Source organism: Spinacia oleracea, unplaced genomic scaffold, assembly GCF_020520425.1.
Source record: "Spinacia oleracea cultivar Varoflay unplaced genomic scaffold, BTI_SOV_V1 SOVchr0_097, whole genome shotgun sequence".
NCBI classification, from domain to species: domain Eukaryota; kingdom Viridiplantae; phylum Streptophyta; class Magnoliopsida; order Caryophyllales; family Amaranthaceae; genus Spinacia; species Spinacia oleracea.
The window spans coordinates 1,116-25,293 of NW_026614425.1; the positions used below are offsets into that span (position 1 = coordinate 1,116).

The 24,178-nt window shown below is 40.0% G+C and overlaps 1 protein-coding gene and 1 long non-coding RNA gene across 2 annotated transcripts; one reads left to right on the forward strand and one right to left on the reverse strand.

Annotated features, from left to right (window-relative positions):
• Positions 1–20,414: 20,414 nt before the first annotated feature.
• LOC130465199 (40S ribosomal protein S24-1-like) lies at positions 20,415–21,415 on the reverse strand. Its single transcript, XM_056834125.1, has 4 exons — positions 21,329–21,415; positions 20,884–21,054; positions 20,635–20,721; positions 20,415–20,447 (listed from the first exon to the last, which is right to left on the reverse strand). Exons 1-4 carry the CDS (start codon positions 21,413–21,415, stop codon positions 20,415–20,417), a joined length of 378 nt encoding a protein of 125 aa, XP_056690103.1.
• A 380-nt stretch (positions 21,416–21,795) lies between these two features.
• On the forward strand, positions 21,796–23,447 carry LOC130465200 (uncharacterized). The gene is made up of 3 exons (XR_008925481.1): positions 21,796–21,986; positions 22,140–22,229; positions 23,221–23,447. It is a non-coding gene; the product is annotated as an uncharacterized lncRNA (long non-coding RNA).
• The last annotated feature ends 731 nt before the right edge of the window (positions 23,448–24,178 follow it).

Below are 24,178 nucleotides of genomic sequence, written 5' to 3' on the forward strand. Positions count from 1 at the left end.
TCAACCTTTGACATTCAAGTTCACTTGATAGAACATTTCTTAGTCACAGGACTGGTCCTGACAGTCTCTCTTGAATATATCGTCAAATTGAAGGGACTCATCATTTAATAAACCACAAATTAAATGGAAAATGAATTCTTTTCATTTATTGTGAATGATTAACCAATATGTTTTACAAAGATTTAAACTCTAAAACTTTAAAACATTAAACAGAGACATCAAAGCCATTCTCCAATATGCTTGATTCCCATAGCTTGCAGTGTGCGAGTTGTGCTTCGCCTGCGGCAGAGGTTTAGTCAATGGATCTGATATGTTGTCATCAGTTCCAATTTTGCTTATCTCTGACTTCTTTTCTTTCAACGAACTCTCGTAGAAGGTGAAATCTACGAAGTACATGCTTGACTCTCTGGTGGTGTCTAGGCTCCTTTGCCTGTGCAATAGCTCCGTTATTGTCACAATACAGGGCTATTGGTCCTTTAATGGAGGGGACTACACCAAGTTCACCTATGAACTTCCTTAGCCATATAGCTTCCTTTGCTGCTTCATGTGCAGCAATGTACTCCGCTTCAGTTGTAGAATCCGCAATGGTGCTTTGCTTAGCACTTTTCCAGCTACTGCTCCTCCGTTGAGGCAGAAGACAAACCCAGACTGTGATCTGAAATCATCTTTGTCGGTTGGAAACTTGCGTCCGTATAGCCTTTAACAATTAATTCATCATCTCCACCATAGACCAGGAAGTCATCTTTGTGCCTTTTCAGGTACTTCAGAATGTTCTTGGCAGCAGTCCAATGCGCCTCTCCTGGGTCTGACTGGTATCTGCTCGTAGCACTGAGTGCGTACGCAACATCCGGGCGTGTACATATCATAGCATACATTATTGAACCAATCAATGATGCATATGGAATCCCATTCATTCGTCTACGCTCATCAAGTGTTTTTGGGCACTGAGTCTTGCTTAGAGTCATTCCATGAGACATGGGTAGGTAGCCTCGCTTGGAGTCCGCCATCTTGAACCTATCAAGCACCTTATTGATATAAGTGCTTTGACTAAGTCCAATCATCCTTTTAGATCTATCTCTGTAAATCTTGATGCCCAATATGTACTGTGCTTCTCCTAGATCCTTCATCGAAAAACATTTCCCAAGCCAAATCTTGACAGAGTTCAACATAGGAATGTCATTTTCCGATAAGTAATATGTCGTCGACATATAATACTAGGAAAGCAATTTTGCTCCCACTGACCTTCTTGTATACACAAGATTCGTCTGCGTTCTTGATGAAACCAAAGTCACTGACTGCTTCATCAAAACGTATATTCCAGCTCCTGGATGCCTGCTTCAATCCGTAGATTGACTTCTTTAGCTTGCATACCTTTTTAGCATTCTTTGGATCCTCAAAACCTTCAGGCTGTGTCATAAACACAGTTTCTGTTAAAACGCCGTTTAAGAAAGCAGTTTTGACATCCATCTGCCATATTTCGTAATCGTAATATGCAGCGATTGCTAACATTATCGAATAGAATTTAGCATTGCAACTGGTGAAAAGGTTTCATCATAATCCACACCGTGGACTTGCCTGTAACCTTTTGCAACCAATCTAGCTTTGAAAACTTCAAGTTTCCCATCCTTGTCCTTTTTCAGTTTGAAAACCCATTTGCTTCCAATGCTTGGTAGCCATCTGGCAAATCGACCAAATCCCATACTTGGTTTTCAGACATGGAGTCTAATTCAGATTGCATGGCTTCTTGCCATTGCTTGGAGCTAGGGCTCGTCATAGCTTGTTTGTAAGTCGCAGGTTCATCACTTTCAAGTAATAGAACGTCATAGCTCTCGTTCGTCAGAATACCTAATTAGTACCTTTCCGGTTGAGATCTATATCTTTGCGATCTACGCGGGGTAACATTTCTAGATTGACCATGATTCTCACCAGATTCTTCTAAAGATCTCTGAGTTTCATCCTGAATGTCATCTTGAGCATTCTCTAGAGTTTGTTGTTCGACTCGAATTTCTTCGAGGTCTACTTTTCTCCCACTTGTCATTTTGGAAATGTGATCTTTCTCCAAAAAGACACCATCTCGAGCAACAAACACCTTGTTCTCAGATGTATTGTAGAAGTAATACCCCTTTGTTTCCTTTGGATAGCCAACAAGGATACATTTGTCAGATTTTGGATGAAGTTTGTCTGAAATTAATCGTTTGACGTATACTTCACATCCCCAAATCCTTAGAAAAGACACATTTGGAGGCTTTCCAAACCATAATTCGTATGGAGTCTTTTCGACAGCTTTAGACGGAGCTCTATTTATAGTGAGTGCAGCTGTATTTAGTGCATGTCCCCAAAATTCTAATGGAAGTTCGGCCTGACCCATCATTGACCTAACTATGTCTAGCAAGGTTCTGTTCCTCCGTTCTGACACACCGTTCCATTGTGGTGTTCCAGGAGGAGTCAATTCTGATAGAATTCCACATTCTTTCAGATGGTCATCAAATTCATAGCTCAGATATTCACCGCCTCTATCAGACCGCAGTGCCTTAATCTTCTTGCCTAATTGATTCTCTACTTCACTCTGAAATTCCTTGAATTTGTCAAAGGATTCAGACTTATGCTTCATTAGGTAGACATAACCATACCTACTGAAGTCATCAGTAAAAGTGATAAAGTAGCTGAAACCACCTCTAGCATTTGTACTCATTGGTCCACATACATCTGTATGGATTAAACCCAATAGTTCATTTGCTCTTTCTCCAACTTTAGAGAAAGGTTGCTTTGTCATTTTGCCAAGTAAACATGATTCGCATTTACCATAATCCTCTAAGTCAAATGGTTCTAGAATTCCTTCCTTTTGAAGTCTTTCTAAGCGTTTCAAGTTTATATGGCCTAATCGACAATGCCACAGATAGGTGAGATCTGAATCATCCTTTTTGGCCTTTTTGGTATTTATGTTATATACTTGTTTGTCGTGATCTAATAAATAAAGTCCATTGACTAATCTAGCAGATCCATAAAACATCTCTTTAAAATAAAACGAACAACTATTGTCTTTTATTAAAAAGGAAAATCCCTTAGCATCTAAGCAAGAAACTGAAATGATGTTTTTAGTAAGACTTGGAACATGGAAACATTCTTCCAGTTCCAAAACTAGCCCGGAGGGCAACGACAAATAGTAAGTTCCTACAGCTAATGCAGCAATCCGTGCTCCATTTCCCACTCGTAGGTCGACTTCACCCTTGCTTAACTTTCTACTTCTTCTTAGTCCCTGTGGATTGGAACATAAGTGTGAGCCACAACCTGTATCTAATACCCAAGAAGTTGAATTAGCAAGTATACAGTCTATAACGAAAATACCTGAAGATGGAACGACTGTTCCGTTCTTCTGATCTTCCTCTAGCTTCAAGCAATCTCTCTTCCAATGCCCCTTCTTCTTGCAGTAGAAGCATTCGGATTCAGAAGTGGGTTGACTGACCTTCCTCTTTACAGATTTGGCGCCAGTTTGCTTAGTTGGGCTGGCCTTGTTGCCACCTTTCTTAGCATTCCTCTTCTTTCCAGATTTCTTGAACTTGCCCCCACACACCATAAGCACATCCTGCTTATCACTTTTGAGCGTCTTTTCAGCGGTTTTCAGCATACCGTGAAGCTCAGTGAGCGTTTTGTCCAGACTATTCATACTGTAGTTCAGTTTGAACTGATCATACCCGCTATGAAGAGAATGGAGGATGGTGTCTATAGCCATTTCCTGAGAAAATTGCTGATCCAGCCGACTCATATTCTCAATGAGTCCAATCATTTTGAGAACATGTGGACTTACGGGCTCGCCTTTCTTATGCTTGGTCTCAAGAATTTGCCTATGAGTCTCGAATCTTTCGACTCGAGCCAGATCTTGGAACATATTCTTCAACTCACTGATGATTGTGAAAGCATCTGAGTTGATGAACGTTTTCTGCAGATCCGCACTCATGGTGGCGAGCATTAGACATTTCACATCCTTGTTGGCATCAATCCAACGATTGAGGGCTGCCTGAGTGACCCCGTCGCCTGCGGCTTCGGGCATCGCCTCATCTAGGACATACTCCTTTTCTTCCTGCATAAGAACTATTTGCAAGTTCCTTTGCCAGTCAAGGAAGTTTTTCCCGTTCAACTTCTCCTTTTCGAGAATTGATCGAATGTTGAATGAATTGTTGTTTGCCATATTAAAAACTACAATTGAAAAGAATAAACAAATAAATAACCATTCACAGTTTCTCTTAATAAACTTAAATCCTAGCATACATGCATAATTCAATGTTTATTAAGCATTTTATTCAAGTTATTTGTTCCGGCAGGTGTGAATAAAATGATTCCAAGATCCTAAAATCATTGAAGAACTAAGCACAGTTTGTCGACTTAATCCTAGAACATCTTAGGTAAGCAAAAAGCCTTTTGCTAATAGTCTAGAAACTATTCTTGGTTGATAGGTACGTCTAAGAACTTATTAGGTAAACCTATCGATTTTGCCACGACATAAAAGGACTCCTTACTTATATCGTTGAGTTTCACCAAAACTAACATGTACTCACAATTATTTGTGTACCTTGCCCCTTTAGGACCAATAAGTAACACCTCGCTGAGCGAAAACTATTACTAGATTGATGTAAAGGATATCCAAGCAAGTGTATATTTTGGCATGGCACCTTTTAACTCAATTTTTAAGTTTGGAACTTAAGGCTCTTACTATGTTGGTTAGATTTTAAGTGAACTAAAATCCTTAATCATGCAACATAATCAAGCCATAATCTTATGCATAATTAAGACATATTTAAAGCAATAAATAACTTAAAGCATGCATAAGATAAAGGTGATCTAGTATGGCCCGACTTCATCTTGAAGCTTTGACTTCAAAGTCCGTCTTGAAAATCTCCCTGGGAGGCACCATTTTCTTCAAATAGGATAAGCTATAACTAATTACAACTATTTGATGGTACGCAGACCATATTTGAATTGAAAAACAACTTTGGTACTTTAGACCAATTACATTCAAATTAATGGTACGCAGACCATATTTTCTATCCTATTTGGGCCATACTAGTCACTTCATAACCTGCAAAACATTACATATACAATATATACCATTCACCCATTCATTATCATGAATGGCCCACATAGCTGGTTAGTAAAACACATTATGCATCACGTAAACATTTGTAGCAATTAATCAAGGGCACCAATAATCTACCAATTATTCAGTCCTTATTAATTCTAATCAAGTTGTTTTAACCTTAAGGATTCGTAGACCTAATCAAGAGTTTATGACTAAAAAGCGCTCCCACTTAAACCAATAAATTTATATGCTTTACTAATTTTAAACATAAAAATGTATTTCTAGTCTAACCGGAAACATATAAATTTAATTAAAATTTAAAGCTCATATGAATTTATAATTGAATCCAAAAAGTTTAATTTAATTTCAGTCGTATTTAAATTAATTCATGATTTTAATTTTAGTAAAATAATTAGAATAAATAAAATTTATTATAATTACAATATTCAAAATTAAAATCCAAGAAAATAATTTAAATTATTAATTTTAAAATTAATTAAAATTACGTAAAGTGAAAAATTTCAAATTAAACATTCAAAACGATCTAATCGCAACGCAAACACCCTACGCATAGCACGCCCATGGGCCACACGCACACAGCCATCGCTGGTCATGTGCGCGCAGCCCATGCGCTCGTCGCATAGCTGCTGCATCTTCCATCGCAAGCCATCGCACAAGTGGTGCTCGCTGCGCGCGCGCCAGCGCTCGATGCACGCGAGCCATCGCTCGCTGTGCGCGCTCGCCAGCGCTCGCTGCGCGCGCTCGCCAGCGCTCGCTGCGCGCGCTCCAGCGCTCGATGCACGCGAGCCATCGCTCGCTTTGCGCGAGCCATCGCTCGCTGTGCGCGAGCCATCGCTCGCTGTGCGCGAGCAATTGCTCGCTGCGCGCGATCGACGCTGGGCGCAGCGCTCGTGGCACGCGAGCTTGCGCTCGCTGCGCGCGAGGCAGTGCGCGTTGTGGCGCAGCTCGCTTGCTGCCCACACGCGACTGCCGTGCCTTGCCTTCGCCCATGCCCATTCGTCCATAGCTCGTGGCCCACGACACAAGGCAGGGCTACTGCCTTGTGCTCGTGCACCATGCCCCTGCTCATTGCATTCGTGCCGCACGGGCGACGAGCTCCCTTGCTCGTCGTCGCATGCCCGCACTATACAACACCCCTTAGGGGTAACACGAAGCGTCCATTGCTTTGTGCGTGCAAGTTATATGAACGAATAGCATAAAAAATTTAAAATTTTATATTTAAAATTAATGACAAATTAATAAATAATATTAATTTCATAATTTTAGGGCGAAAAAATCGAAAATTTATTATTCAATTGATTTCCGATTATTATGGATTCAAGCCTAGGTCATAAAAATTTAAAATTTATCATAAATTTACAATTTTTTTATGGTGGTTTTTAATCATAGGTTTCTAATTAAATTATAATTAATTATGAAAATCAAATTAATTCTAAATTATTCTAATTTTCAACAAATTAATCATAATTACAAATTAGATTGCATAATTAACAAGGCTAGGCATTCAAACTTGTTAAACATATACAGTAGGTCAATCAAAAATTCAAGATTTATCAACAAGAATCGCAAATATTTAATTTAACATCTTAAATTTACGAAATTTTGCATTCGAAAAACTAAAACCTTCGAAAAGTCATAGTTAGGCTTCGAATTTGAGAATGCCTTTTACATGCGGAATTGACACAAAAATCACTCGATTTGGATGAGTAACGAAGAAACTGCCGAAAAACTGCGTACGTATAATTAAATAAACGCAATTTGCAATTAATTAACAATTACGAAAATTAATCACCCCTTTTAATTCATGCAAATTTGTAATATTTAACCATGTTCATGCAATTTAGATTATGAAAATAATAAGGGGCTCGTGATACCACTGTTAGGTTATGATACATATGACAATTCATAAATCATGCGGAAAAACCATTTAGCCAGGAATACATATTATTTACACATAATCATATAGCATAGTTTAGATGCATACTCTTTGTTGCGTGCCTTCCCTAGCTGCGCCCGAACCGAACAAGAACAAGTCTTTAGGACTCCAAGTGTCGTCCCTCCGTAGATAGTCCACAGCACGTCCGGATCCGCCTTAAGATTGACCAACTAGAATCGCCCTTAAGGTACTAAAGATTTTCGGCACTCTTAGGTAAGAAATGTGTCTGAATTTTCTCTCAAAAACTCACTTTGAATACTTGAATAATCTCTTAAAATATGTGACCCTAGGCACGTATTTATAGAGTTATGGAAAGGGTTTTGGAATCCTATTAGGATACTAATTTATTTAATTATAACCCTACTAGGACTCTAATTAAATAATCATTATCTAATAGTTTTAGGATTTAATCACACTTCGAATCCTGATTGCTTCAGGATTCCCGCACAAGCAATGCACGAGCACCGTACACCCGCGCAAGCCTTGCGGCCCACGCTAGGCGCACAGCGCTCGGCCCAATGCTGCGCTCCGCGCGCGCGCGCGCCCAAGGCCTTGGCTGGGCCTGGCCTTGCGCTGGGCCTGGTCGAGGCTTGGCGTGCGCTGGTGTGCGTTGGCTCGCTGGGCGACGGCCTGGCTTCGTGCTGGGCCTTCATCTAGCGGGCCTCGTCCGATGCTAATTCGTACGATACGCTTCCGATTAAATTCCCGATTCCGGAATTCATTTCCGATACGAACAATATTTAATATTTCCGATTCCGGAATTATTTTCCGATTCCGATAATATTTCCGATTCTGACAATATTTCCGTTTCCGGCAATATTTCCGATTCCGGCAATATTTCCATTTCCGATAATATTTTCCGATACGTACCATGTTTCCGTTTCCGGCAACATCTATGACTTGGATAATATTTATATTTCCGATACGATCCATATTTCCGTTTCCGGCAATATCATCGTTTCCGGAGTATTCATTTCTTGCCTGTGACGATCTCAGCTCCCACTGAAACCAAGATCCGTCGATTCCGAATATCCATATATGGAGTATCTAATGCCATTAAATACTTGATCCGTTTACGTACTATTTGGTTGACCCTACGGGTTCAGTCAAGAGTAAGCTGTGGATTAATATCATTAATTCCACTTGAACTGAAGCGGCCTCTAGCTAGGCATTCAGCTCACTTGATCTCACTGAATTATTAACTTGTTAATTAATACTGAACCGCATTTATTAGACTTAACATAGAATGCATACTTGGACCAAGGGCATTATTTCCTTCAGAAACAACGAGCTTGCATCCCACGACCACAAAGTGGCCGCAAGGATGGGCTAGATGTCCCCCGACTAGCACCATTTGACGTGAAAGAAACAAACAAATCGAGGCGGGACAACACTGGCTAAGGTTAGCTAACACAACGTCAACTAGAATTGGACTGCACCCACATGCCGCTTGATATCGCCCGCATCCGGGAACGGTCCGCATCGAGTTTCGGAAACATTAGCACACTAAAGCCAAAAGGGACAAGAGGTTTGTTCAAAGATCGACGACGAGATTTAGTCCACTCTCTAGTGTGCTGCTTGGTCCTCTGCCCGCACACAAGAACAGTCCGAATCCGGTCATCGAGGCCCAAGCTCCCCTCGACTATAGTACCCGTTCCAGGTTTGCTCGAAGGAACGACGACGAGATTTAGTATGCTCTTGTGTGCTTCTTGGTCCGTTGCCCGCACACTAGAAAACACCGCATCCGATCATGGATTCCCAAGCTCCCCTACAATACCTACGAGGCTTGTTCGAAGGACGACGTCAACTAGATTTTAGTCCGCGCTCGTGGGCTGCTCGGTCTGCTGCCCGCAAGAACAGACCGCATCCGGTCGACAAGTCCCAAACTCCCCTCCGCTAACCCATCCGAGAGACGACCGCGGGACCATTGCGGCATACGAAAAAATGAGGTCAAGTCGGGACGTTAGCCGTATTGCGGGCCAAATCCACCACCGTCATCCCCCGACTTTACGGAGCCGAAAAATTCCCTCAATGCATCGTTGGATTTTTTTTTCTGAACAACGAAAACTCAAGGTCAAGTCGGTACTATGGCCGTGTCGCAGGCCAATTCCACAACCGTCATCCCCCGAAATACTCCGTCAATCGAACCATAACACCTTTCTTTGCTTACCTTGCTTGGGATATGCCTTGCCATGCCTTCCTCTTGCCTTTCTTTGCCACGACTTTCCCTTGCTTACCTTGCTTGGGCCATGCCTTGCCACGACTTGCCCTTACATGCCTTTCTTTGCCACGACTTGCCCTTGCTTGCCTTGCTTGGGCATGGCGTGCCCTTACTTACCTTTCTTGGGTCATGCTTACCTTGTTTGGGCCATGTCGTGCCCTTGCTTACCTTTCTTGGGTCATGCCTTGCCTTGCTTGGTCCATGTCGTGCCTTGCTTACCTTTCTTGGGTCATGCTTTCCTTGCTTGGGCCATGTCGTGCCCTTTCTTACCTTTCTTGGGTCATGCCTTGCCTTGTTTGGGCCATGTCGTGCCCTTGCTTACCTTTCTTGGGTCATGCTTACCTTGCTTGGGCCATGTCGTGCCCTTGCTTACCTTTCTTGGGTCATGCTTACCTTGCTTGGGCCATGTCGTGCCCTTGCTTACCTTTCTTGGGTCATGCCTTGCCTTGCTTGGGCCATGTCGTTCCCTTGCTTACCTTTCTTGGGTCATGCCTTGCCTTGCTTGGGCCATGTCGTGCCCTTGCTTACCTTTCTTGGGTCTTGCTTACCTTGTTTGGGCCATGTCGTGCCCTTGCTTACCTTTCTTGGGTCATGCTTACCTTGCTTGGGCCATGTCGTGCCCTTGCTTACCTTTCTTGGGTCATGCCTTGCCTTGCTTGGGCCATGTCGTGCCCTTGCTTACCTTTCTTGGGTCTTGCTTACCTTGTTTGGGCCATGTCGTGCCCTTGCTTACCTTTCTTGGGTCATGCTTACCTTGCTTGGGGCATGTCGTGCCCTTGCTTACCTTTCTTGGGTCATGCCTTGCCTTGCTTGGGCCATGTCGTGCCCTTGCTTACCTTTCTTGGGTCTTGCTTACCTTGTTTGGGCCATGTCGTGCCCTTGCTTACCTTTCTTGGGTCATGCTTACCTTGTTTGGGCCATGTCGTGCCCTTGCTTACCTTTCTTGGGTCATGCCTTGCCTTGCTTGGGCCATGTCCTGCCCTTGCTTACCTTTCTTGGGTCTGAAGGAAATAATGCCCTTGGTCCAAGTATGCATTCTATGATAAGTCTAATAAATGCGGTTCAGTATTAATTAACAAGTTAATAATTCAGTGAGATCAAGTGAGCTGAATGCCTAGCTAGAGGCCGCTTCAGTTCAAGTGGAATTAATGATATTAATCCACAGCTTACTCTTGACTGAACCCGTAGGGTCACACAAATAGTACGTAAACGGATCAAGTATTTAATGGCATTAAATACTCTATCTATGGATATTCGGAATCGACGGATCTTGGTTTCAGTGGGAGCTGAGATCGTCACAGGCAAGAAATGAATACTCCGGAAACGATGATATTACCGGAAACGGAAATATGGATCGTATCGGAAATATAAATATTATCCAAGTCGTAGATGTTGCCGGAAACGGAAACATGGTACGTATCGGAAAATATTATCGGAAATGGAAATATTACCAGAATCGGAAATATTGCCGGAAACGGAAATATTGTCAGAATCGGAAATATTACCGGAATCGGAAAATAATTCCGGAAACGGAAATATTAAATATTTGTTCGAAACGGAAATTAATTCAGGAATCGGAAATGTTAAATATTGTTCGTATCGGAAATGAATTCCGGAATCGGAAATTTAATCGGAAGCGTATCGTACGAATAAGCATCGGACGAGGCCTGCCAGACGAGGGCCCAGCACGAAGCCAGGCCATCGCCCAGCAAGCCAAGCGCGCCACACAAACAGCCACGCCAGGCCCAGCGCAAGGCCAGGCCCAGCAGGCCGTGGCAGCGCGCACAGCGCGCGCAGCGCGCGCGGGTGCTTGCGTGGGCTTGTGGCTCGCGCAGGCCTCGCTGCGTGGGCTGCTGCTCGCACGCACGCATGGGCGGCCCATCGAGGCTGCCGTGTGTGTGTGCGTAAGTGTTTGTGTTCGTGCACGTTTCCTAAAACGTGCAGAGTTCGGTTAATGATTAAATTCCTAATTCTATTTGATAAATTAATTAAATTAGAGTTCTTGTAGGATTCTAGGTTTAATTAATTTGTATCTGAATAGGATTCCAATTCCCTTTCCATAACCCTATAAATATGTGGCCTGGGTTCACAATTTTATAATGAGTTTTCAAAGTATTCAAAGTGAGTTTTTGAGAGAAAAATTCAGCCACACATCTTGCTCAAAAGTTCCGAAAATTCTAGTACCTTAAGGGCGATTCTAGTTGGTCAATCTTAAGGCGGATCCGGACGTGCTGTGGACTATCTACGGAGGGACGACACTTGGAGTCCTAAAGACTTGTTCTTGTTCGGTTCGGGCGCAGCTAGGGAGGGCACGCAACAAAGAGTATGCATCTAAATTATGCTATATGATTATGTGTAAATAATATGTATTCCTGGGTTAATGGTTGTTTCCGCATGATTTATGTAATATCATATGTATCATAACCTAACAGTGGTATCACGAGCCCCTTATTATTTTCATAATCTAAATTGCATGAACATGGTTAAATATTACAAATTTGCAAGAATTAAAAGGGGTACATTGCGTTTATTTAATTATACGTTTGCAAATTGCAAATTAATTTAATTTAATTATACGTACGCAGATTATTTAATTTGCAAATTGCGTTTATTTAATTATACGTACGCAGTTTTTCGGCAGTTTCTTCGTTACTCATCCAAATCGAGTGATTTTTGTGTCAATTCCGCATGTAAAAGGCATTCTAAAATTTTGAAAAAAATATTATTTTTCTGCCGAACCCAGAATTCTCAAATTCGAAGCCTAACTATGACCTTTCGAAGGTTTTAGTTTTTCGAATGCAAAATTTCGTAAATTTAAGATGTTAAATTAAATATTTGCGATTCTTGTTGATAAATCTTGAATTTTTGATTGACCTACTGCATATGTTTAACAAGTTTGAATGCCTAGTCTTGTTAATTATGCAATCTAATTTGTAATTATGATTAATTTGTTGAAAATTAGAATAATTTAGAATTAATTTGATTTTCATAATTAATTGTAATTTAATTAGAAACCTATGATTAAAAACCACCATAAAAATTGTAAATTTATGATAAATTTTAAATTTTTATGACCTAGACTTGAATCCATAACAATCGGAAATCAATTGGATAATAAATTTTCGATTTTTCGCCCTAAAATTATGAAATTAATAATATTTATTAATTTGTCATTAATTTTATAAATTTTAAATTTTTTATGTGATTCGTTCATATAACTTGCACGCACAAAGCAATGGACGCTTCGTGTTACCCTTAAGGGGTGTTGTATAATGCGGGCATGCGACGACGAGCAAGGGAGCTCGTCGCCCGTGCGGCACGAATGCAATGAGCAAGGGCGTAGTGCACGACCACAAGGCAGCAGCCCTGCCTTGTGTCGTGGGCCACGAGCAATGGACGAATGGGCATGGGCGAAGGGCGAGCCAAGGCAGTCGCGTGTGGGCAGCAAGCGAGCTGCGCCACAACGCGCACTGCCTCGCGCAAGAGCGCGCAGCCTCGCGCGCAGCGAGCGCAAGCTCGCGTGCCACGAGCGCTGCGCCCAGCGTTGCTCGCGCGCACAGCGAGCGATGGCTCGCGCGCACAGCGAGCGATGTCGCGCGCACAGCGAGCGATGTCGCGCGCACAGCGAGCGATGTCGCGCGCACAGCGAGCGATGTCGCGCGCACAGCGAGCGATGTCGCGCGCACAGCGAGCGATGTCGCGCGCACAGCGAGCGATGTCGCGCGCACAGCGAGCGATGTCGCGCGCACAGCGAGCGATGTCGCGCTCCCAGCGAGCGATGTCGCGCGCCCAGCGAGCGATGTCGCGCGCCCAGCGAGCGATGTCGCGCGCACAGCGAGCGATGTCGCGCGCCCAGCGAGCGATGGCTCGCGCGCACTGCAAGCGATGGCTCGCGTGCGACGAGCGCTGGCGCGCGCGCCGCAAGCACCACAGCGTGCGATGGCTTGCGATGGAGATGCAGCAGCTATGCGACGAGCGCATGGGCTGCGCGCATATGGCCAGCAATGGCTGTATGCGTGCGGCCCATGGGCGTGCAATGCGTAGGGTGTTTGCGTTACGATTAGATCGTTTTGAATGTTTAATTTGAAAATTTCAGTTCACGTAATTTTAATTAATTTTAAAATTAATAATTTAAATTATTTTCTTGGATTTTAATTTTGAATATTGTAATTATAATAAATGTTATTTATTCTAATTATTTTACTAAAATTAAAATCATGAATTAATTTAAATAACGACTGAAATTAAATTAAACTTTTTGGATTCAATTATAAATTTATATGAGCTTTAAATTTTAATTAAATTTGTATGTTTCCGGTTAGACTAAAAATACATTTTTATGTTTAAAATTAGTAAAGCATATGAATTTATTGGTTTAAGTGGGAGCGTATTTTAGTCATAAACTCTTGATTAGGTCTACAAATCCTTAAGGTTAAAACAACTTGATTAGAATTAATAAGGACTGAATAATTGGTAGATTATTGGTGCCCTTGATTAATTGCTGCAAATATTTACGTGATGCATAATGTGTTTTACTAACCAGCTAAGTGGGCCATTCATGATAATGAATGGGTGAATGGTATATATTGTATATGTACTGTTTTGCAGGTTATGAAGTGACTAGTATGGCCCAAATAGGATAGAAAATATGGTCTGCGTACCATTAATTTGAATGTAATTGGTCTAAAGTACCAAAGTTATTTTTCAATTCAAATATGCTCTGCGTACCATCAAATAGTTGTAATTAGTTATAGCTTATCCTATTTGAAGAAAATGGTGCCTCCCACGGAGATTTTCAAGACGGACTTTGAAGTTAAAGCTTCAAGATGAAGTCGGGCCATACTAGATCACAAATATCTTATGCATGTTTTAAGTTATTTATTGCTTTTAAATATGTCTTAAAATGCATGAGATCAAAAGCTTGATTATGTTGCATGATTAAGGATTTTAGTTCACTTAAAATCTAACCAACATAGTAAGAGCCTTAAGTTCCAAACTTAAAAATTGAGTTAAAAGGCGCCATGCCAAAATATACACTTGCTCTGATATCCTTTACATCAATCTAGTAATAGTTTTCGCTCAGCGAGGTGTTACTTATTGGTCCTAAAGGGGCAAGGTACACAAATAATTGTGAGTACATGTTAGTTTTGGTGAAACTCAACGATATAAGTAAGGAGTTCTTTTATGTCGTGGCAAATTCGATAGGTTTACCTAATAAGTTCTTAGACGTACCTATCAACCAAGAATAGTTTCTAGACTATTAGCAAAAGGCATTTGCTTACCTAAGATGTTCTAGGATTAAGTCGACAAACTGTGCTTAGTTCTTCAATGATTTTATATTGGAATCATTTTATTCACACCTGCCGGAACACATAATTTGAATAAAATGCTTAATAAAAATTGAATTATGCATGTATGCTAGAATTTAAGTTTATTAAGAGAAACTGTGAATGGTTATTTATTTGTTTATTCTTTTCAATTGTAGTTTTTAATATGGCAAACAACAATTCATTCAACATTCGATCAATTCTCGAAAAGGAGAAGTTGAACGGGAAAAACTTCCTTGACTGGCAAAGGAACTTGCAAATAGTTCTTATGCGGGAAGAAAAGGAGTATGTCCTAGATGAGGCGATGCCCGAAGCTGCAGGCGACGGGGTCACTCAGGCAGCCCTCAATCGTTGGATTGATGCCAACAAGGATGTGAAATGTCTAATGCTCGCCACCATGAGTGCGGATCTGCAGAAAACGTTCATCAACTCAGATGCTTTCACAATCATCAGTGAGTTGAAGAACATGTTCCAAGATCTGGCTCGAGTCGAAAGATTCGAGACTCATAGGCAAATTCTTGAGACCAAACTTAAGAAAGGCGAGCCCGTAAGTCCACATGTTCTCAAAATGATTGGACTCATTGAGAATATGAGTCGGCTGGATCAGCAATTTTCTCAGGAAATGGCTATAGACACCATCCTCCATTCTCTTCATAGCGGGTATGATCAGTTCAAACTGAACTACAGTATGAATAGTCTGGACAAAACGCTCACTGAGCTTCACGGTATGCTGAAGACCGCTGAAAAGACGCTCAAAAGTGATAAGCAGGATGTGCTTATGGTGCGTGGGGGCAAGTTCAAGAAATCTGGAAAGAAGAGGAATGCTAAGAAAGGTGGCAACAAGGCCAGCCCAACTAAGCAAACTGGCGCCAAATCTGCAAAGAGGAAGGTCAGTCAACCCACTTCTGAATCCGAATGCTTCTACTGCAAGAAGAAGGGGCATTAGAAGAGAGATTGCTTGAAGCTAAAGGAAGATCAGAAGAACGGAACAGTCGTTCCATCTTCAGGTATTTTCGTTATAGACTGTATACTTGCTAATTCAACTTCTTGGGTATTAGATACAGGTTGTGGCTCACACTTATGTTCCAATCCACAGGGACTAAGAAGAAGTAGAAAGTTAAGCAAGGGTGAAGTCGACCTACGAGTGGGAAATGGAGCACGGATTGCTGCATTAGCTGTAGGAACTTACTATTTGTCGTTGCCCTCCGGGCTAGTTTTGGAACTGGAAGAATGTTTCCATGTTCCAAGTCTTACTAAAAACATCATTTCAGTTTCTTGCTTAGATGCTAAGGGATTTTCCTTTTTAATAAAAGACAATAGTTGTTCGTTTTATTTTAAAGAGATGTTTTATGGATCTGCTAGATTAGTCAATGGACTTTATTTATTAGATCACGACAAACAAGTATATAACATAAATACCAAAAAGGCCAAAAAGAATGATTCAGATCTCACCTATCTATGGCATTGTCGATTAGGCCATATAAACTTGAAACGCTTAGAAAGACTTCAAAAGGAAGGAATTCTAGAACCATTTGACTTAGAGGATTATGGTAAATGCGAATCATGTTTACTTGGCAAAATGACAAAGCAACCTTTCTCTAAAGTTGGAGAAAGAGCAAATGAACTATTGGGTTTAATCCATACAGATGTATGTGGACCAATGAGTACAAATGCTAGAGGTGGTTTCAGCTACTTTATCACTTTCACTTATGACTTCAGTAGGTATGGTTATGTCTACCTAATGAAGCATAAGTCTGAATCCTTTGACAAATTCAAGGAATTTCAGAGTGAAGTAGAGAATCAATTAGGCAAGAAGATTAAGGCACTGCGGTCTGATAGAGGCGGTGAATATCTGAGCTATGAATTTGATGACCATCTGAAAGAATATGGAATTCTATCAGAGTTGACTCCTCCTGGAACACCACAATGGAACGGTGTGTCGGAACGGAGGAACAGAACCTTGCTAGACATGGTCAGGTCAATGATGGGTCAGGACGAACTTCCATTAGAATTTTGGGGACATGCACTAAATACAGCTGCACTCACTATAAATAGAGCTCCGTCTAGAGCTGTCGAAAAGACTCCATACGAATTATGGTTTGGAAATCCTCCAAATGTGTCTTTTCTTAAGATTTGGGGATGTGAAGTATACGTCAAACGATTAATTTCAGACAAACTTCATCCAAAATCTGACAAATGTATCCTTGTGGGCTATCCAAAGGAAACAAAGGGGTATTACTTCTACAATACATCTGAGAACAAAGTGTTTGTTGCTCGAGATGGTGTCTTTTTGGAGAAAGATCATATTTCCAAAATGACAAGTGGGAGAAAAATAGACCTCGAAGAAATTCGAGTCGAACAACAAACTCTAGAAAATGCTCAAGATGACATTCAGGATGAAACTCAGAGATCTTTAGAAGAATCTGGTGAGAATCAGGGTCAATCTAGAAATGTTGCCCCGCGTAGATCGCAAAGATATAGATCTCAACCGGAAAGGTACTTAGGTATTTTGACGAACGAGAGCTATGACGTTCTATTACTTGAAAGTGATGAACCTACGACTTAAAAACAAGCTATGACGAGCCCTAGCTCCAAGCAATGGCAAGAAGCCATGCAATCTGAATTAGACTCCATGTCTGAAAACCAAGTATGGGATTTGGTCGATTTGCCAGATGGCTATCAAGCCATTGGAAGCAAATGGGTTTTCAAACTGAAAAAGGACAAGGATGGGAAACTTGAAGTTTTCAAAGCTAGATTGGTTGCAAAAGGTTACAGGCAAGTCCACGGTGTGGATTACGATGAAACCTTTTCACCAGTTGCAATGCTAAAGTCTATTCGAATAATGTTAGCAATCGTTGCATATTACGATTACGAAATATGGCAGATGGATGTCAAAACTGCTTTCTTAAACGGCGTTTTAACAGAAACTGTGTTTATGACACAGCCTGAAGGTTTTCAGGATCCAAAGAATGCTAAAAAGGTATGCAAGCTAAAGAAATCAATCTACGGATTGAAGCAGGCATCCAGGAGCTGGAATATACGTTTTGATGAAGCAGTCAGTGACTTTGGTTTCATCAAGAACGCAGACGAATCTTGTGTATACAAGAAGGTCAGTGGGAGCAAAATTGCTTTCCTAGTATTATATGTCGACGACATATTGCTTATCGGAAATGACATTCCTATGTTGAACTCTGTCAAGATTTGGCTTGGGAAATGTTTTTCGATGAAGGATCTAGGAGAAGCACAGTACATATTGGGCATCAAGATTTACAGAGATAGATCTAAAAAGATGATTGGACTTAGTCAAAGCACTTATATCAATAAGGTGCTTGATAGGTTCAAGATGGCGGACTCCAAGCGAGGCTCCCTACCCATGTCTCATGGAATGACTCTAAGCAAGACTCAGTGCCCAAAAACACTTGATGAGCGTAGACGAATGAATGGGATTCCGTATGCATCATTAATTGGTTCAATAATGTATGCTATGATATGTACACGCCCGGATGTTGCGTACGCACTCAGTGCTACGAGCAGATACCAGTCAGACCCAGGAGAGGCGCATTGGACTGCTGCCAAGAACATTCTGAAGTACCTGAAAAGGCACAAAGATGACTTCCTGGTCTATGGTGGAGATGATGAATTAATTGTTAAAGGCTATACGGACGCAAGTTTCCAAACCGACAAAGATGATTTCAGATCACAGTCTGGGTTTGTCTTCTGCCTCAATGGAGGAGCAGTAAGCTGGAAAAGTGCTAAGCAAAGCACCATTGCGGATTCTACAACTGAAGCGGAGTACATTGCTGCACATGAAGCAGCAAAGGAAGCTATATGGCTAAGGAAGTTCATAGGTGAACTTGGTGTAGTCCCCTCCATTAAAGGACCAATAGCCCTGTATTGTGACAATAACGGAGCTATTGCACAGGCAAAAGAGCCTAGACACCACCAGAGAGTCAAGCATGTACTTCGTAGATTTCACCTTCTACGAGAGTTCGTTGAAAGAAAAGAAGTCGAGATAAGCAAAATTGGAACTGATGACAACATATCAGATCCATTAACTAAACCTCTGCCGCAGGCGAAGCACAACTCGCACACTGCAGCTATGGGAATTAAGCATATTGGAGAATGGCTTTGATGTCTCTGTTTAATGTTTTAAAGTTTTAGAGTTTAAATCTTTGTAAAACATTTTTGGTTAATCATTCACAATAAATGAAAAGAATTCATTTTTCCATTTAATTTGTGGTTTATTAAATGATGAGTCCCTTCAATTTGACGATATATTCAAGATAGACTGTCAGGACCAGTCCTGTGACTAAGAAATGTCTATCAAGTGAACTTGAATGTCAAAGGTTGAAAATGGTCCCTAGTCGGAGTTTTCTATAAAATTGGACGCATAGAAAACGTTAGACGATTAGAATGCAAGATGACTAGTAGTTCTGTTTCTTGAACTATGTGGACATGGCAATGTCATAATCATTTGCATAGATACTTACTTTGGGAAGACTAGTATCGGACAAGACCTATGAAACTTTACTGTAAGAGATGAAAATCTGTCATAAGTAAATTTCATTAAATTATTAGACACTAAATCCTCAATACCTGAGTGATTTGAGATTACTTGTTTGAGAACTGGTTGCTTTGACGTTGACCAACCGTCGCACCGTAAAAGGAGGCTATAAAGGCAACGCTCAGGTAATCACACTACTAGAAATTGTAGATTTAACGGCAACATATTAACGAAGTAATCAACATTCCGTCGTTATAAGCAATAGCGCGCTACTCTACTGCGATGACTAACTGAAGCTTGTCGTTATTATTATAGAAAAAAAATAAAGTTAAAATATTCAAAGGAAATTGTCTGTCGTTATATCTACCTTATTTATGCACTCTTCACTCTTCAGCGCCGCTTTCAATTTGTGAACATCAGTTCAAGTTTCACTCACCTCCAACATAGAAGTCCGAAACCCTAATTTTAACTCGCCTAAAGTTTTTCGATTCTTAAATTCATATTTCTTTCTCACCAAAGATGCAGTTGATTTCGACGAACCAGTTTTCGATTCAGTTCGAGTCAGGGTAGAAACCAAAGATGAGAAAAGCGGCGAGCATGAGTGAATTGGAACTACCATGATTTCATCTCTTTTCTACTTGCAAGGATTTTGTCCTATGAAACTGGATATAGGGGTTGATTTAGCCCATTGGATCAATGTATAGAAGTTCGATTTCAGATCTCGCCGTCAATTTCTTGCATCAATGTAATTCCGGTAAATTCCATGGTTTTTTTCTTAATTTATACCAATTTTTTGAAGTGTTGCTGGTTGAAAATTGGATTAGTTAATTAAATGCTTGTTTCGTTGCTATTTGGGATTTTTACTTATTTAATTTATTCAAATTGGAAGGGAAGAAGGATTATGTCTGCATCAGGTATATATTCAGCCTTCTGATGCAATTATACAGTTTATTGCGTGCATCCTAATAATTTTGATCCTGTGGTAGATTCATGAACCCCGTTGTTATTCAATTAAGAAAGTTGATATTCTCTTGATTTCATGTCTGATGATTTTGTTGATGTATATGCCATGTGAATGGTGTTTTATTTACTATATGATCGAGTTAGCTGGTTGGAGTTTTTTGTTTGTTTGAATTGTTTAGGCCAAAATATTCTTAATTTGGTTAAGGATGGTTTCGTCACTGGGAAGCCTACCAAGATTAAGTCGAGGCCCGTGCTCATCGTATGAATGAGGGCATGAGGAAAGGTCATTACTCTAGATTTGGTATGCATATAGTGTATCTTTTCATAATATAGAATTTGTGGTTAGGAGGTATGGAAGCACCAGTTCCTCATTTCTTCTTTCCAGCTTCAGCAGCCTTGGTCTGCCAGAGAAATAAATGTGACAAAGTTAACAAAACATAAAATAGAGAAATTTAGAAGCCAAGAATTTACAAGACTTTAATAATAAAGAGTTAAAAGTATCTATCAGCCACATTTGATATCGTTGGCTGATATTGTTAGACAAACACAACCATCAGCCAAAACAACAATGCAAGTCCATTCTCCTACCTTCTTAACACCACTGATCTTCTTAGCTATGTTCTTCCTTTCTTTCATTTGTTTTCTGGACTTCTCAATCTTGGTAGCCAATCCATTCTGCACCAAGAAAAAATAGGAGCACAAAGATGTTTAGGGGAGTATATCACTCAGCAAGTCAAAATAGGCAACTCATTTACTGCCACCACAAATGGAATTATAATATAAAGATCACAAACGGAATTACAAATATAAATATCACAAATGGAACAACATACTTACCCTTATCAGGCTGTACTTTGGTTCAAACTTCTTTGCGTTATCAACAGAATCATAAATCAAACCGAATTCAATAGATTTACCTCCTCCAAAGTGAGTACGGAACTTGAAGACAAAGATAGAATTTGGATCTTTCACATCATATATGCTAGCTAGTTTGTCCTTCAATTCTGCCTTTATGAGAGAAATTTAAGATTAAAGTTGTAAGATTGTAAGGGAGAAATAGAACAGTAGTAAAAATAGGTGGTACGACGGGGAACACTTGAAATTTGATCATCCAAAGAATTCAAGCAAACAATCAGGAAAGAGATCAGAAAATTGAGAAAAATGAATTCAGGAAACACTACAAAAGGACAAACCATTGCACAACCACTGAATATGAAACCACCATCAAAAAAAGTTACAGCTTGAACCCCATATAGCAAGTCAAAACATGCAACTCATTTACTGTAGCTGCTGCATACTCTGTACTATGTACAGCAAGACTTGAGCTCTTGCCATATCTTTGACATGTACTGCCCCTAGCCAGTGGCATTCCTGAGTGTATTCTGACCTCTGGAGCAGCTGCTGCAGTACGGCAGAGCTCGCATTCAAGCAATTGAATTCAGATTTGAGTTTAGTCCCTAAAATCACTTCTACCCTTTCTTTACAAGAGGGCCAATTAGACTCATACCCCCAAGGCTAACTTGGAAGTCTCTCAGCTATGAAACAATGCATGTATTGATGGTAGATATATGCTAATTTGTGACTAATAGCTGAGAAAGGTGGTTATATAAACATCTCTTTGGTAGTAGTAGTAGTTGGGGAGTTCACATTAACATAGCTATTGTTTAATCACAGTTTGTTTGCTTCAGTAACTTCAGCTATGAAGTTCTTATCATTTTCCGCATGTCTACTGAAATACTATACAATTTGTACCATCATACTTTTATCATGTTAAAGATCAGTAGTAAAAATGGTCTGTTTAATCCGTATATATCTTATTTTCTTTGTATATTTCAGGGAATTAGTTGATTAGTTCCCCCAGGAACAAGCTAATGAGACACCCTTTTCTCTAACAGCACCAGTCCACATATTCTCAATCTTTCTCCTCTGCTCTCAGCTTCGTAAGTTCTTGATTTATAGTTTGCAAATACTTTTAGATTTTTTCAGATTTCCTATGGAATGTTGATTACAGATGGGATCCTCTAATTATAATTTTTTAATTATAGTTTTTGTTATGTAATTGATTGTTCCTAATTTATGTTTTAAATTTGTAGGCGGGTCCTTATGAATGGCTTAGTTATAAAGAGGCGTATGATTCAACGCTTCAAATCGGCTCAGCTATTAGGAAATGTGGAGTTAATCCCGTGAGTACAATTTTACTCTCCAATTTTACTTTATTATTGGCTCAACTATTGAATGGAGTACATAAATTTCTTGATGGAGAACTATAGGATCCCATCTGTTGTGATATAATAGAAGAGGCTTCATTACTCTATTAAGTATTATCGGAATCAACCTATTCAATATTAAAACCTTTATTCACCTTCCAACTGTGGCTTTTCGAGATTTTGTACCTTACTCTTTTTGTCAGTTTACATATCTTCACATGATGAATTCCTATCGTTCTAATTTCTGCTCACTCATTGCATATCTCAATTTCTGTTAGGTTAAATTCTCTTCTTCTGTGCTGACATCCTTCAAGTCCTGATCTTTCCAATTTACCACAGTGTAATCATTTTAAGGTCACTTTAATCACAACCTAAACCAAACTCATAACAATCAGATGCGTGTTTCAAGGATAATCACCTCAAAAGAAGTTGAAGACATGCTCCTCAGTGAAGTACTCAATGAAAAATAGATTTAGAATCCTAGAAAGGATTAAGAAAACCAATAGAACATAATCTATGCCAGACACAAATAACCAGGTTTAGGTTCAGGTTCATCCAAAACCGAGTTCTGAATTGCAGGTTAAGATAACTCTTCACTTATACAATAGATATTCAGGTTGTAGCTTACATGAGGTGTCTTCAGAGGCTAAATTAGTTCTTTTAGTGCCTTAATAGTGAGTCTGGTGGTGCTTCTGTTTAATATGCAACAAGTGTGTTGGGAGCTGGTTTTTTGGTGAGTGCAGGCTGGTAGCTTGCATCTGTTTTACTGTTTTCATATTGGGCACAGCTTTTTTTGGTTGTTTCTGGACTACGGTGCTCCTGTTTGTTTTGTGTTTGCAGTGGTTTGCTTAATATGTGGTTTAAATTGTTAAATTTAGCCACCTTTTGCCTTTACAGTCCAGTAGTATTGTTGATGGTGCTTCTTTAATGTGTTATCTTTTGTCTTTGATTTCTTTTGGCAATGCAGGTATTTCCAGCCAAGTAGATTGTGCTATCAAGATACTCAACCTAGAGATTAAGTTGGATTCCGTAGTTTGTATAATAAAAGATCATAAAGAGCTGGAGAAATATGTTTAGTTACTTTGGTACTAAGATTTTGATTTTTAATCATGCAAGCGATGTAGATTTTGATTTAGAATTTTTTAAATAGGGACGATTAATTTTTCTTTAGATGAACTTTGCGAACATTTTTTCTTGCCTACTACATATTTGTGATGATTAATCGTAATACTACGGTTTTATATAATCTCGCACGCATCGCGTGCATATATGACTAGTCACATTAGAGAAAGGGATGTCTCATTAGTTTGTTCCTAAAACTAAGGTGTCATTTAACATCTCTAACTTAGTTGATTATATATTTTAGTCACATTAACGTCTAAATATTTTGTCGTTGTTGGACGATAATTAAAACTATTTTGTCCATTTGATTCTCTTTTTACGTCAACTATGTTGGTCGCTATTTGCTCTTTGTTTGACGTCATTGAATACGTAATAACGACGAACAACCTTTTTGTCGTTAATAAATAATGACGAACAATAATTTCGTCGTGTAAAATTTACGACGAACGTTGACGTTAATACTAATAACGTCGGAAGCTATTACGACAAAAATCACGACAAACTTTGTTCGTGGTTAAAAATTTTAACGACGACTTTTTCGACTTATAACGACGAAAAAGTTTGTCGTTAAAACCCCTTTTTCTAGTAGTGTCACCTATCAAACGAAGTCTAATCTCAAGATCGCAAGATTGGGATTGTCCTCCCATAAATCGGGATGAGATGCTTAAAAGTTGTACAAGGCCACTCGGAGAGCTAGAAACTGTGAAATACATGGCCGTGCTCGGATGAATCATAGGCTATGATTATCTGTTTATTTGATCAGTTGAACTCTGAAACCGAGGAACACCTCTGGACATAATAAG